The sequence below is a fragment of the Patagioenas fasciata genome, chromosome 1 (assembly GCF_037038585.1).
Source record: "Patagioenas fasciata isolate bPatFas1 chromosome 1, bPatFas1.hap1, whole genome shotgun sequence".
Classification (NCBI taxonomy): Eukaryota; Metazoa; Chordata; class Aves; order Columbiformes; family Columbidae; genus Patagioenas; species Patagioenas fasciata.
Window position 1 is genome coordinate 163,952,440 of NC_092520.1, and position 15,792 is coordinate 163,968,231.

At 38.7% G+C, this 15,792-nt stretch overlaps 2 protein-coding genes across 13 annotated transcripts in view; one reads left to right on the forward strand and one right to left on the reverse strand.

Moving 5' to 3' along the window:
• The window catches only part of ACSS3 (acyl-CoA synthetase short chain family member 3), an 82,869-nt gene extending 78,795 nt beyond the window's left edge, over nt 1-4,074 (forward strand). For all 3 annotated transcript variants that reach the window (XM_065861119.2, XM_065861128.2, XM_065861111.2), the window contains 3 exons: nt 2,665-2,764; nt 2,844-3,019; nt 3,298-4,074. In XM_065861119.2, the coding sequence (XP_065717191.1) occupies nt 2,665-2,764; nt 2,844-3,019; nt 3,298-3,363 (342 nt within the window). In that variant the 3' untranslated portion in view covers nt 3,364-4,074. The remainder of the gene's footprint in view (nt 1-2,664; nt 2,765-2,843; nt 3,020-3,297) is intronic.
• A 2,458-nt stretch (nt 4,075-6,532) lies between these two features.
• The window catches only part of PPFIA2 (PTPRF interacting protein alpha 2), a 324,118-nt gene continuing 314,858 nt past the window's right edge, over nt 6,533-15,792 (reverse strand). For 6 of the 10 annotated variants that reach the window (XM_071799596.1, XM_065837649.2, XM_065837658.2 and 3 more), the window contains 6 exons: nt 15,435-15,532; nt 13,481-13,656; nt 13,318-13,386; nt 12,178-12,337; nt 10,362-10,454; nt 6,533-8,006 (listed from right to left, as the gene is read on the reverse strand). In XM_071799596.1, coding sequence (XP_071655697.1) covers nt 10,396-10,454; nt 12,178-12,337; nt 13,318-13,386; nt 13,481-13,656; nt 15,435-15,532 — 562 coding nt within the window. In that variant the 3' untranslated portion in view covers nt 6,533-8,006; nt 10,362-10,395. Of the gene's footprint in view, nt 8,007-10,361; nt 10,455-12,177; nt 12,338-13,317; nt 13,387-13,480; nt 13,657-15,434; nt 15,533-15,792 lie in introns of those variants that run through there. The other 4 variants (XM_071799609.1, XM_071799595.1, XR_011735916.1 and 1 more) reach the window with 3 other exon arrangements.

A 15,792-nucleotide genomic window follows, 5' to 3' on the forward strand; every position in this document is an offset into this window, starting at 1 on the left:
TTCCCTGATGACATATCAATTGCTTATTCAGGGAGTACAGGAAAAGGTGTGCTGGGCATGTACAAGGCAAAACTACACTTTCAAGAACTCTGAATTTAACTGTTCACTGAATCACAAACTAATCTATTAGTCATTTTTTGCTTTATACTGTTTATTAGTCTAGTGATTATATATTTTAAAGGCGAGAAAACTTTAAAGAGAATAGAAGAAATTTGGATTATACAGAAGTGAACAAATTCAGACAAACACAGGCAATCCTTTGAGGTTGGGTCAGCCAAGGAGCTGAACCAGTCACTGCCTTGATTTGGATCTATGAAGCCATAAAAGTGGCTTTCAGTCTGCTTAAACCTCTTTCCTTTTGAAGTCATTTTTTTTTGTGTTGCTTTGCTAAAGTGCAGCATGGAATCTCATGGCACCCCTTACTGCTCCGCTGCTCAAGGGCTGGGTGTTGCTTCTTCGCTTCAGGCTGAATCTGAAGCTGGTATAACAAATGATTAATTGAATCACCTCCTCAGCTGTATTACCTTCGTAACGATCATCCTGAGCTCAGTGTCTCTGTTTTTCTCCCTGCTAGTTCGGTTTTTCCCCTAGAAACAAAAAATGTTTCATCACTATGAAATTCTAGAAGCTTTTCTATTCACCTTTTGAACAAAGCTAAAAACCAAGATTGTTGTTAAAGCATGCACAGCAAATTGCTAGTTAAATGGGAAAGCATTAACAAGACCATGATTAGCTCTTCAGTAAGATCAGTAAATACAGAATTAGAGGTTCATTGAATCGCCATTCTAATTAAGTGACAGTCACCTTATTGAGCAAGTATATTATCTACATTTACATTAAAGCTGCATTATAAGTTTAACAAGTTTTTCCTTTGACTAAGATTTTCGTCTTCATTATGTTCCAAACAATTAGTTTCTTTTTCTAAGGTGTCAGTTAGTATCCTTGGGGCTCCATCTCTACTGCAGTGCTGGAGATGTTACTGTTTACCTTGCTGATCAGTGAATGCTGGCCATTGTGTTAACCTCAGCTTGTGTCAATCCATGCATCTCTCTTGTCTGTGCATCTCTGGAGTCCCTGCTTGCCGTGTCCCTTTCTGAAAAAGCACAAATCAAATCTTGCCTATCTGAGGCAACAGACATGAAACTTCTGGGATCGTAATTTGTGAAATGAGTGTAGCTTCTGTCCAACAAAGTGTGCCAGAAACACTTTGTGCAGATTTATTTTGCTAAAAACTACTTGATGTGTGTTGTAGTGACATGGCACAGAGGGATGGTTTTTGCTTCCTACAAATCTTAAGGATGGTGAAATCTGCATTTAGGATGGGTTATGGGAGACCCTTTGAATTGTTCCTTCCACCATTGATTTCACAATCAAGCCACTCAAGAGCCTCCCTTCTGTTAAATGGAACAGCAGTGATTCAGCTTTTCCTTCAGGTTTTTTTCTCCTGTCTTCTTCCTCTTGCTCATGCCATTTTATGAGTAGCCAATGCAAAGGTGGCATGCCTACTTAAAACAAACAAACAAACAAAACCCACTCTCCCCACTCCAAACAAGTAATTATTCTTAAAACTTCTTTTAGTTAGTCTTCCTTTCAATCATCCCGCTGCCTTTGATTTTGACAGCACGGTCTGTTAAGATATGTTATTGGCAAACATATAGTCCTTGTATGCACAAATAAATTAATACGCACAGTCACATTATGTGATCTCAGTGTGGCCTTTGTGTAGGATCGCGTTAGGTCCTCTTTGTTGCTGAGTACAGAGGATATGTTGAAAGTACTGTTGACAGCAAGATGTCCTAAGTGACACTGATGTATACATGAAAAGAGCCCCTTGCTTTGAAAGTGGATTCACAGCTGCTGGTATCATAAGTCCAGCTTTGTCCCAGACTTAGTGACACACTTCTCAGTATGTACTGAGACATCTTGGTGACATTTTTCCAGGAAGGGAGAACCTCAGCTGGCTAATTGGGAAAAAAGCAGCATCTCTCACATTTTTTCCTAAAAGAGAATTTGAGATACTAGTGCTATTGTCCATCACTTGTATAATGTGTAAACGTGTAGTAGGAAGGAGGGGACTCTGGTTTAATTCCCATTTTTGTCTAAGGAGGCTGAGACCTAATGTTTCCAAGGAAGTCGGCTAAACTAGGCTGGCTGCAAGCTCAGGTTGCGCCTGTGTTTGGCTTTGGTTGAAACGATGCCTTTGTGCAACAAAGAATGAAAGAGTCAGAAAAAATCAATCTGACTTTATAGCCCTGTAGTAGGAGTGCTTCTGTGGTTTTGGTCCTTACTCCACATGCTATAACTCTATGCTATTCATGTTAGACTAATGCTATTTGTTCTAGCAAAGATCTCACTAACAAAAACAAAGATGTGATACTCTCCCAAAGCTGTAAGGAAATCAGCTTTGCTTTGTTCTGCATTTGTATCTTGTGCTGCTGTAGTTTTCATTTCTTACATTTGTTTGAAAACTACACATAAATGTGTATGAAAGTATACACATATGTGCATCTGCAACATGTGTAATTGGAATCCTGAGGTGTACTGACTAAATACTTTTTGCTGTCAAAACGTAAAAAAGAAGTCTGTTTCTTATGTCCATGCCTATGGAATTTTTCACTGAAATGTTCAGTTATTATTGTGTTTAGTTTTTTTCCTGTCTTTCAGTGTATTCTCTTCCATCACGGTGTGGCAGACTGTGCTGTTGTGGGCCAGGAGGATGCTTTAAAAGGACACGTTCCCTTTGCCCTGTGTGTACTGAGAGAAGGTGAGAGCTTGATGCTACTGATGTTACTGAGACTTGCAATAGTCCCAGAAAAGGTAAAGGATATGAACTTCTTCACTAGGTGTAAAGACAGAAGAGGAGAAGATTTTGGAAGAAATTGTTGAGCGAGTTCGAACTACCATTGGCCCAGTAGCAGCTTTCCAGAAGGGGGTGTTTGTGAAACAGCTGCCAAAAACACGTTCTGGCAAGATACCACGTTCGGCTCTTTCTGCACTTGTCAGTGGAAAGCCATACAAGGTAAGTTGGAGATACGTGCTTTAATTAATTGGGCACATGTGCACATTCCAAGACACAACATCATGGTTTCAGTTCTCTAGACCATTCTGCAACTGGTCCGTGACATCAGGTAGCACATCATACTGTGTCTTAATTTTATGTTGCAGACCTTTCCAGATACCTTTTTTATGGATTGCTTTTGAAGGCTAGGTTTAGACCATTTTCTCTACTAAATTCTGTCTTACTGTTGAAAAACAGCGATCTACTATCACATGCTTACGTATATTCTTCCTTTTCAGATAACACCAACCATTGAAGATGCTAGTGTGTTTAAACACATTGAAGAAGTGCTAAAGAAAAATTAAATGAGATAATAGGTTGATAACAAACATGTCAGTTACTGAAGAACACAAAGAGACTTTCTGTTAGAAAATACCACATTTTAAAAAGTAGTAATGATTTGGGACTATATTTTTTTTACTTCAGAAATGTTACTGTGTTCTTTGCCTTATTGTCACAGCCAGTGAAGCATACTAAAGACTCCAATGTTGTCATTATATGCTGGATATTAAGATTGCTAAGAATTGCAAATAGAATTCATACATTTCTATAGCCTTAAAGGGAAGGAGTAACTGGATTATCTCATATGTCGTCACGTAACCTTACTTTTCAATCCATTATTGTATAATGTGACCATTAACTTGAGTTTGGCTGAAACAGCTTACAAAAGGTAAGCCATGAACCAAGGGCAGCGATAAATAGGAATTCTAATGTGAAAATTATTGCAGACATAAATTGTCCTCACCTGTAAATTATGAGCTTTTATGTCTTTAACATTTTTATACATTTTAGGATTTTTAAATTCATTTTCTCGATTTCACTGATTTTTTTTTCCTAAGTCTTTCCGCTATAAATTGAATTCCTGTATTTTTTTTTTACTCAATAACTTTCTGAAATGTCTTTTTTATAGAGTGATAGATGATTTCTGGCTTTAAAATCTGTGGAAATCTTTATTTGTCCTTAGTAGTATTCAATAATGACCACATATTTTAAATAAAGGCCGGCATTTACTCTTAGCCTTTTTTTTTGGTAATTTTGTTTCAGTGGTTTGTATCATTGATGATAAGGATAACCAGGATGTGCTTTTGCTGACATAATTAGACATTTCAGGCTTGTTGTGATATATATAACCAAGGAATTTAGCAAATGCAGATACCAGGCAGCCAATTCTTGGCTTTATACACCATTTCAAAATACTTATGTGGTTCTCAACAAACCAGGAGATGGAGGTTACACACTCCAAATGCATTACTTCTCAAGCTGCAGGGTTTTAACTGAACAATAGATGTACAAATCCTCTAAAAAATACACATTGACAGAGAAGTTTAAAAGCAGAGAAGTTACTCAAACTCAGCAGTGTTTTCCAGAGGAAGAAACAGTAAGCAATACACAAACTCAGGTGATGTTGGTATAAAAGAGAGGTCCTGTACTTAAGCGAAGCTTAGGTAGAAGTCTAGACATATTTTGCTGTGGCAGTGAGTCCTCAAGGGTCCAGAAACACTGTTATCTCCTGCTGGGTAGGGGTAAGGATGATAGCACTGTGAAGTGATGAAGTAAACCAGCAGACTGGTGTAGGAGCTAAAAGGCGATAAACACGTGCTAATTAACATGAGCCATACTCCCATGTTGTCTTGTGCCTGTGACTTCTCGTAGAGTCAGTGAGCTCTACCAGTGCCATAGGAAAGAAAGTCAGTGTGTTTTTTTCAACCAGGGACTGCAGGCAGCTGAGCCAACCGTGTTGAAATGGATCGTACAGTCATGTAGTGAAACAGCCTAGCTTCAGTCTGTGCTGTGCTTGTTTTTTGCCAAATAATTGCACAGTAAGGTAGCCACCCTGCTCCGCTATTTAATTTAGTTGAAAATCACAATCTGAACAGGGGGTAAACACATTTAAAGACTGAGTAAAGGCTGATGGTGCTGTCTGGTAGATACACTAAGTGTACAGGCTAGTGATTTATATGTGGGAGTAGTTTTGCTCCTCAGAGATGTCCTGATAACTTTATTGAAATATTTCTTATATAAACTGCAGTTAGTTATAGATGTTATTTCCTTCGGGATGGATTATTCAAATACCAAGGTTTAATAGGAGGCTCATGCCAGATCATGTAGTGCCTTGTAGAGACTGCTGAGTATTTTTCAATTTCACGATGCTGCAACTTGGCAACCTACGCTGAACAGCTACAGGGCAAGAGAGACATCAGAGAAGTTGTCACAGACGGGTTCTTTGAAATCGGTGAGAAACTACAAGGGTCTTACCACAGAGAAAAATGTGCCAGATTCATGAGGTGCATGGTCATTACATTTGTATACAATGCAAGCTGTGATGCTAAGTTGTGCATATTCAGTGTAGTTATCCCAGCTGCAGTTATCACGTTGCAATTGCAGAAGCAGGGGAGGGGAACCAATTAGTCAGAGCACAGGTCCTCTAATAAAGAAGAGGATGTAGGAAAGGAGGATTAATTTCCTAGATCTCATATAGTTTTCCCAATGACACCTCATGTTCCCACACCAGTGTCCCCATTCATAAGGTAAGGTAACCTGTTTTCTAGTTTGAGCTCTTTTTTTAAGGAAGAGAGGATTAATATCAGACTTAAAAAAAATGAAATAGTAATGGACATTTAGGCACTTACCTTTTTGAGGGGCTATTTGCTATTATTTGCTCATATTAATAGACAAGAAACAATTATGTATCATCTGAACTGTTTGTGAAGAGCTTGAATAGTTAGCAGTCTTAAAGTGTCTTCATGACAAAAATGTTTGTAATAACTTACTTGTGTTTTCTGACAAAGCCTGAGGTTTTGGTTTTTTTTTTTTTTTTTTTTTTTGTTTATTTGTTTTTTGTTGTTGTTTGGTTGGTTTTTTGTTTGGTGGGGTTTTTTTTGTTTATTTGTTTTTTTAATCTTTTCTTTCTCTGTTCCCCCCTCTTTTGGTGAGGATCCTTCAAAATCAAGACTGGGATAAAAGGGAGGGGGCAGAGTGGTCAAGTGTACTCACTCTGCTACCACCCCAGTAATGTGGCTGATTGTAGAAATGCCAAATGTCTTAATCATAAGCGTTCAGACTAAGAAAGCCACCTTATTGCAGCAGTACACTAGGGAAAAACAGTTGTTTCATGGGCATTGCTTTTGTTTTCCTGAGGAGCCTTTTGCTGAGGCATGCTGAGTGCAGAATGATTTGTCTGCAGCTTCAGCTTGGAGCTGTGATTCTTGTGCATGGCTCAGGGGCTGCGCAGCAACCTGGTTACACCATCACATCAGAAAGAGACTTTAGAAACATTGAACAAGTGATAGGAGCGCACCCATCAGCAAGTCCAGTGCTCCCTCTCGTGGCAGATTCTGACCAGTTAATCCATCGTAACGCACACCTGTTAGTGGCAAAATGCGCTTGTGCTTGGCTATGAGAAGTATCTGGCATCCAAAATATTTTAATGCTACTACGTACCAAGCTTAATAGACTTATAAACACAAATAGCACTGAATTATCTTTTTTTTTATTGACATTGGGGGAGAAAAATCTTTCACCATCTGATTGACTGAAGTTCGCCAAATGAAAATAGACAAAACAAATGTTTATGTACGTGCAAACATTGCAGATCAAACTGCTAAAAGAAATAACTAAAAGACAGGTCTTGAGCTAAGATCAAGCAGCAGAAAAATAGCAAATAGGTAAATGACTATTAAGTAGGTCTTACTTTGAAACTTCCCATTTAAACAAAGAATAAACAACAATAACACCACCAAATAAAGCCACAGCAGATAATAGTTGCTCTTCTAAACTTTTATACACTATATATTAATCGCTCTGTCTTTCAGTTATTTCCTCTGATAAAACTGACTTCGGTGAAGTCTCAGCAAGGCCGTCTTGGCTAAAAGCATAACGTTAGACAGGAGCCTGTCTAATGCCCTGGTATAATGAAGAAATGGTGGGGTTTGGCTTTTCTTTCTTTCTTTCTTTCTTTTGTTTTCTTTGTTGAAACGAGAAACTAATTCTATGCGAATATTAGATTTAATTTTCCAATGCTGGCTGGTGTCTGGAGATCCTGGAATGAAAAGGTGGCTCTTGGTAAAGCAAGATTCTTCTTGGTCCACAGGTAACAGAGAAGAAATTTTTTGGTGGTGTTTTTTTTTTTTTTTTCCTTTATTTTTTTTTTATAAATAATGTTTTATTAAATTGCCTTTTTTGTTTTTGTAAAAAGTTCTTCTGGGTTTATTTGTTAGTTTTTTAAGAAGTGAACCATCATGGAGCTTCTCTACAGATACCTGACATTTCCATTTTTGTCTTTAGAGGTCCATTTTGGCTCCAGTTCCAGGTTATGTCATTCTATTATACATCATCAGAGGCAGGTGTTCAGCTTTAAATATTGACAGATTTTTCTCAGTAGGAACATGTTGAAGCTTCTAACTCTGCTAAACATATTCATTTGACTGTTACAATCCAAAAACTGTAAAAATGGTGGAATGGAAAGATACAAACAGTATTATTGACACTGTATTGTCAAATGTTTGCACTGAGACCCCATGTACCATAGATTTTATTTTTAAAAAAATCATATTTATATCCATTTACATAAGACTTACACATTTTAAAAGAAATACATACACAGTAAATACGTAAATGTCTAGTATTTTACAATAAAACAGATGGAACAATGTAAAAATGAGTGGCTTCATTTGAAAAAGGCTTTGGATGTGCACTACTGCCAAATTTCTGATGACAGAGATGCTGAGAGGAAAGGGGGAGGTTGTTTTGTTTTGTTTGTTGTAGCAATTAGGTATTTTTTAATTCTTGTTTTGGACTAACCAGTACATGAAAGGGACATCATATCTGTTTGTCTGATAAACCTTATGTGTTCTCTTCCCTATTACCCTGTTCTTGCAGAGAGTTTTAATGCTCTTTTTCCTAAGTAGTGGTAGTGCACTTCAGGTAAAGTAGAAGAAAGAGATGACATCTAAGGGAAAAAATAAACAAACGTTAATTAGTGAGATTCTTTGATTCTAATTTTGTCTAGGTTGTAGTGACACCAAAAAGTATCATAGCACTAAGTAAGCTATTGCATGTTTTACTAAAACATGGGTTTTGAGTATCTGAGGGTGACATGCATTTGTTGTTTAATTTTAGATCTGCAACATAAAGCTATTAGTAATGCATTTAAGATTTTACTAATGTATACTGATTTTTGTCCTAGATCAAAACAGACTCCTGCTTATGTTCATTTTACAGTTGTCTTCTAACTCTCTTGATTCAGTACTGGGGTTTAGTTTCCTTCATCTGGAGACTTTGGCCTGTGTGGCACAAGGCCGAACACATATTTTAAGTGTATAGACCTTGCTGATGTACTCTCTGATTCTCCTTGTTTGCTGCAGCATTTACCTTTTTCACCCTGACGATTTCTTTGCTATGGACCAGCTGTTTCTGGATTATCATTCGCATCTTTTTGGAACTCTTATTCTCCATCTGTCTTTACAAATCCTCTTTGAACCCTTCATTGATAAAGTACATTGTTGATTCTGCCAAATCCCCTTTGACATGTCATTAGAATAAAAGTGAAACTGGTATGTTCTATTGCCCCATCCAGTGTCAATGAAACTGTCCTGGCTGAGTCTCTGACTTGGCGGTGACAAGTGTTTCGCAAGAGAAGAGCTTTGGAAAAGCTCAGATAGTGTGAGTGCTAAATCCTGTGTAGCGGCTTTGCAGATGCCCAGCTGGGCAACATACAGGCAGCACAGCAGAAAGCTTGACCTGTCCCCTGTGCTCTGTGGTAAACTTCTTTGCAAGATTAAATGGTGAGACACCAGCCGACTTAAAACATTCTTAAATTCTGATCTGGAGAGTGCAGTCAAACTGGGCTGTGTGGAGTATGATCATGTAATCATGAGAATGTCAGTTCCTGGTTTCTGGCTGCTTATTGTGGTGTTCAAAAAAATACCTGAGACACAACTTGAAAGCATATTAACTGAACCCAGCTGTTGTGAAGAAACACTGTAAGACACTGTTAGGTTGTACCTAGTTGGTATTCTTGGCAGAAAGTATTTTGAAATGCGAAGCTTTGATGTTCTGTGTAAGAAAGGTGAGCAGCAGAATGCAAGAATCTGCAACCTGCTGCGATCACAGGCCATCTCACTTGTTACGTGTGCAACCTGCTTGCAGCTCTTTTCAGTCTGCTCTTCAGATGCATATTCCCCTTATTAAAAAAATTATCTTCTCTTGCTGTTGTGTGAGAGCTCACCCAGCTATCCATCCCCTCTGCTGCTCAGTTAGAATCAGTTCCTGAGTCTGTGCATTCAGATAGTTTAATCAGCAGAGTAACACAACTACTGATGTATTGCAGTCTTAGGAATCTAAAAATAAAAGGACTTTCTTGCAGAGCCTGGCATGTCTTGCCTACGATGTGTAACAGCTACCGAGGCATGTTTAATGGCTGGTGAGGTTTTGGTGCTATGCAAATATGCTTTCTGGCTCTCCAACAGTCCCCTGGGTAACTAAATGGAAAAGAGAACTGTTTTACTGAGAAAATATTAGCATGAAATGGTGCCATATTAATGAAAGCGCTCATCATGTTATTATTTTTTGCAAACCTTGTGATGTAGCAGAAAACTGTCTATTTCTGCAGAACTTCTGAAGAGTGAATCTGTGAGATTCATAGCATTACTCTAAAGATAAGTGGTGAGAAGTGCAACATGAATTCCAGTACTAGATTTAATCCAAAGTTGCATCCAGCTCAGAATCTCTTTTCTTTGCCATTGGTCAATTCTGAATTACCTGAGAAGTGCAAGAATCTCTGTAATAGATAACTGTGGAAGACTTTCTGTATAGGGGAAGTTTTGTTCCAGCTTTATGCAGCTGCCTGATGTTCAAAATTGAGCCATATCTATCATTTTTTTAAAATAAAACTCTTCTGTTTTGTTTTGTTTTTTCCTCTCCTTAGCTTCTGCTAGAACTACTTCAAGTTTCATAAAGTCAATTCACACCCTGTGCTTACTGATCTCTCTCCAGTTCCAGCTCTGAGAGCATGCAAAATGTTATGGTTGGTGAGCTATCATCTGAACAGAGTTGACTGAAAACCTTTGCCTTATCTGCTAAAGTGGTCTCAGCAGAAAGAACCTGCTGTTTGAGAGGTGGAAAAGAATAGCGTAGCGTCTCCTGGACTGAGGTCAAGACTGTTGTCATGATCAAATGACCACCCTAGTGAGTCTGAGTTAGGTCCTCTGCTCCATGCTGGCTCTTGCTTGAATAATGCCAAGGGATACTGGGTGCAGCAAACAGTTATAAAGAGCTTTCATGATGGCCCCTTATGAATACTCACAACAATTCAGTGCTGGCTTCTTTGCGAGGCCTTGTCAGCATGAGTATGTGCGAACTGTTGAGCTGTCTAACCTCTGCAGTCGTGATGAAGCAACTGCAAATTGCAAAAACAAAAAAAACAAAAAAAAAAACAAAAAAAAAAGAAACCAGAACCTCTTTAGAATCATAAAGAAAATAAATCAGTCTGTTTCCCACTGGAAGGAAGTCTATTAAATTGTTCTGTGGCTTCTATGATATGATCTGGGTATGGCCTAGTTCAGAACTCAGAGTTCCTTCATGTCTGATGTACTATTGAAATCTATCTTACGTGAATAGTTTAAAACTCAATTTTGTCTTTATTTTGTTGGAAGTCCTAATACTGTACATATCATGCTGTTTAAATACTATATTGTTCTTAGCCCTGGAAGACAGGAAGCCAAATCCTGGATGAAGATACCTTTAAGTCTACCAAGTTCAGTACCCAGACCAATAATAAACTGTCTGGAAGACCTCAGCTAAATCACTACATTTTCCTTGTGTCTTAGTTCCCTGTCTGTAAAATACGAATAATACCTTCTACGTCATAGCCTGGCTAGAAGATTAAATCCATTAATGTTGATAAGGTTCTTGGCTAGTACAGTAATGTGGGCCATGGAAATGCCTGGGGAGCTACTACATTTGTTTCTACATGGAATTGGCCGTGGAATGGATTCCTGTCTTACAGCTCCATCACTGACAGAAAGTGCAGGATTAAAAGCAAAGCGTGCACATGAGCAGTGGAGTCAATGGAATTCAGTGATGCAATCAGTAGATTATTCCATCTGTAACTGCAAATATGAAGTATTGTTTTTAACGGTGAGAAACTTTGATGGAATTTAGATGGCTTTAATGGAATTTACATGGCAATATTGTCATACCAAGTTCATTCAAGAGTTACAGGATGTAATCACTACGAACAGTGTATTAAATTATTTTGAGGGAAGTCTATTCATAGACCTCAGTTCTCTCATGAGGAAATAAACAGCAGTATGTGAAATGGGCCAGTCTTTGTACTGGTACTTCTCAGAACTTCAAACAGGTATACTTGGCTTTATCATCCGTATACCTAAAGGAATAGCTGGAATAGGATTTGTCCCTTTTGTCCCTTCCCTCTTCCAGTGATTTTAAAATTTTACTTATTTTTTAATTATGATCTTATTGTTACTTTTCCAATCATTGCTGAGTTAGTGCATCTTTTGGAAATTAAAAGACTTCCTGAGAAAATTAAGACTGGTATACAGTAACTCAATTAGTACTTGAAGTTCAGTATCTCATAACTACACTACCCATCTGATTTTTATTAATAGTTAGCAACTTGAGTTATTTGATGATCAAGGCCAATCTAGCTAGTTTGAAAGTCAAATAGGAACATAAAGGTAATAGCCCTTTATAAGTTTGTTCTCTAAAATACACTTCACCTGCTAGAGAGCTTAACAAGCTGAAAAATTTGCTTAGATGTTATACGCAATCTTAGATGAAAGTCAGTAAAATAATTCCTTGCTGAATGTTCTGAATGTTTTCCTTTGCAGATCTAGGATGGCTAGACTGCAGCTCCTCCCCACCCCCCCCCTTCTATTTTTTAGCATAAACACTGACAATCTGAAGAAAACCTAAAAAAAATCAATAATATGCCAAGACAGTGCTTTACTATTTCATAATTCAACTCTCCCAGACTCCGTTCATCTTAGTTACGCGAACACAGCCATTCTGGTGCAAGACAGACATGCACTAAAAGTCAGATTAGCACGCTAGAACGAGCCACCTGCTTTTCAAGGGTAAGTGCAGAAAGGACTGCGTACCGTCGCTCGCCATCTTGCGTGACTGCCCCGACGTGGTGGTTAACCTGAACCCGGCCGGCAGCGTTTCCGAGGAGCCCGGCATCATGCTGATCCCGTGAACCTCGCGCGGGGGGAACTGTCGTCGCCACGAGGGGCCACGTCTGAAGTTCTTGTCGTCGCTCTGTCAAGACACAGGGTCGTATTTGATTAAGCAAACGGAAGTTTTTTTGATTAGTTGTCCTGCTGTCTGCTGCCCCTCCCACTGTCAAATGTATTCCACAACAACTACCCTGCTGTGTTGCACTGCATCTAGTAACTGCAATGCATTAGAGACACCCTTGTAAAAGTAAATGCTTTAGAAATATTAAATTCTGGGGTGGAAAACCCTTCTTAAATCTCTGGTTTGATATAGTAGAGGGTTATAATGTATCAGCTAAAGCAGAACTTTCTCGAAAGACAGATCTCTTCCAAAGACAGTGACAGAAAGTGTAGTGGTTTGTTACTGCATTAGGAGGGTTACATAAAGAATTAAACACTCGTGCATGCACAGAATTCATAGGCATCTCACATTTTCAGCAAGTCCTTAAAAGTTTTATTCCTCCTCACATGCAGAAATCCAAGACTTGAATATTTTTGCACTGGACTTTTACCTTAAGATGAATATTTTTCATAGGTGGATTTGAGATTTCTTAGCCTACATAACAGCCCCAAATCTCACTCTATTACATATAAACTTTGAAGAACAACAACAAAAAAACCCAACCCAACCAACCAATCAACAAAAATGCAAACATCACCAAAAATCCACTTTTCTTCATTTTTACAGAAAGGATGTAAGTGTCGTAAAGAATAGATTGCACATGCATCTGCTGCCATGTGCTCTGGCCAGGGAAACTTCCCCTCCTTTCTGAATGTTTCCTCTATGGAAAATGTTCATCTTAATGAAAAAGTGCAGTGCAAAATTTAGCATCCGAAATGATGTGAATATATAGCCATACTGAGATTACTTTAAAAACCTTGACTAGCATCTGCTAGTTTTTTTTTATACAGCTGTAACTGACTCTTTTTTTCTTTTCACAGTGTGTCAATTAATGTCTTCATGCATTCAATTTTTATATTTTACTGTGATATTTTATAAATACTGAAAATAAAATTAATTACTTCCTCAAGCCGTCTTTCAGTTCCTAGTGCTAATAGGTTGTTGTATTCTCTCTCAAGGATCTGCCGTGCCTAGAGATACCAAAGTAAAAAATTAAAATAGTTGAAGATGAAGAAAAGGCAATAATGGATACAGATTAACCAGAAGTAGCATGAGCAAACTTGCCTGGGTGTTTTGTGTTGGAATCTGTAATAATAAAGCTAAACTGCTGTAATCAAAGTTTTCATCCAGTGCTATCAGCGAACCGTGCACACCACTTTCTAGAATATTGTTTGCATATTCTCGGAGGCCAATAGCTTGTATCCAGCGTATGACTCGATCGTTGCTCCACACCAGCACATCTGTAAGGACACAACACCGGTTCAGTCTCCTTGTAGCCGAAACCTACCAAACTGTACAGGTGCATGCATGTAGTGATGCGTGCACTGTAGATGTCATCCTGCTTTATTTCTTACACAAGGAATGTCAGCAGACTACTCATACAGCTTTGATATCTCCTATTCAAAACCCAGGGTGTGGGAGCAACTGTGGGATTTTTATCTGCCTTCAAGATACGTGTCTTTTTGTAAAATACGTTTCCGAAGGAGAAAGGTGCCTCCAGAGGGCATCTCCAGAATGCAATTCTTCCCGCCTCCTATAGATATTATTTTCAATTCTTAGGCAAGATTTTACAGTTTAACAGTGCAAGGGAACAGGAGAAATATCCGTTCCTCAAGGCTTCGCTCGGGAGTTTTGTATTAAACATTCTGAGAGTCAGGTCAGCACCTACCATCTAATAACATGCCACAAAGCAAATGATGAGTTCACCATTTTAGAGACTAAAACTATTTTTAGTTCAGAAAGCTGCTTGAGCTGTTAAGGTCCATGCCAATTATAAAGCTAAGGCAACAAAATGAGCTAGGAAACCATTTTTGAGGATTTGGCTGTTTGTTATAGAAAAAAGTATCCTACCCTGCCTGTAAGATTAAAAGGAAGTTGCTTATAGTGAGTTTTGTGTTACTATGTGATCGGGCTTTTTCCTGAACCTTTAGCAATCCAGCTACTGTAGCTGTTCAGGAGCAGAAATTCTCCATCGCCTGACCAAGAGCATCCCAAACTTTGGGGTCAGGATGGGCTGACACACAGCATGGCAGACCAAATCCCGCCCCAGACCATGTCTAGCTGACTGAGGCATGATAGGGTGAATGAGACTATGAGTTATTACTATGGTCCTAGTGGTGAGTAGCATTGAAGCAACCCCAGAATTTAAGACCAACACCCAATTGCCCCACATCAGTCTCCAGCTAGGCCCACTCAGGCTGACACTGATGCCTCCACATCAGTCTTTTGCATCAGTGCAATGCCATCATCTGCCTTGAGCAATTTCACACTTCTCTGTAGCCATTTTCCCCTTCTAATTCCCTTTCTTTTTTTGTTTTTCCCAGCTCTTCCAGTCAGCATGGTGCTTGAAAAGTGTTAACTGCTGTATTCGCTAGACCTGGAAATGCTTAAGGAAATCAAACGATTCACTTCTGATAAGGGTGAAAAAACCAACCCTAATTGTTAAGTATAGAAGGAACCATGCAGTGGGCCTGCAACTGCTCTAGACAGCTTTACAGAGAAAAATACTTTAAAATCAGCTGTTAAATCTCCTAATAAAGCCAGTTCTATTAGTAACTATTCTTATATACCAACCAACCGCCTCAGTGGCCACCCGTCTAAGCAACATTTTCTATGATACACATTGTGAAGTAAGAAATCAAAGGTAAAGGTTTTCAAAAGCAGGAGTGCAGTGTTTGGGTCCTGAGTGCTCTGATTTCCCCGTGTTGCCCCCAGCAGGTCCCACTGAGCTGCTGGGTATTTGGCCTTCTGCTTCTCAGGCTGAAAGAGGCTAGGGTAAGATATGCCCCCAAAACCTAATTAGGAAAAGGTACCTATCAAACCACCATTTGGAATTGTAGCCCCAATTTAGCAAAGTACTTAACTGTGCCTAATTCAAGGAGATAATTTGTGTGCTGAAGAGAGATGGACTTAGAGTAGTTTTACTTAAAGCACATGCTTAAATGCTTTGCTAAAATGGCATGACAAGGGGTTAATAGTTTCAAGCTTCAAAAGAAGAAACATTTCCAGGAACTATCACCTTTTATTTCATGCTGACTCATTTCTCTTCGCTTTTCCAGTTCTTTTCTATCATAATTCAACCTCTTTAAACACATGATTCCATATTGCAAGCTTGTTCTGTCATTTAAAGAGAAACATTTACAGAGTTAATAAAGATAATTCTGAAGATGGGAACATACGTAGGATTGATTTCCTGCATTTCACATGAGGTGTTTCATGATGCCCATGTAGGAAATCTTGAGAATAGAGGTGAGAGCAAAACCATTTTAAAAACTCCACAGACTTCTAGCATACAAAACCCAAACCATTAAAACTCGTATTCAGAAAAGGTCAGCCCTTGTGAGCCAGGAAATGTTTTGTCAAATCAGGCCTCAAAA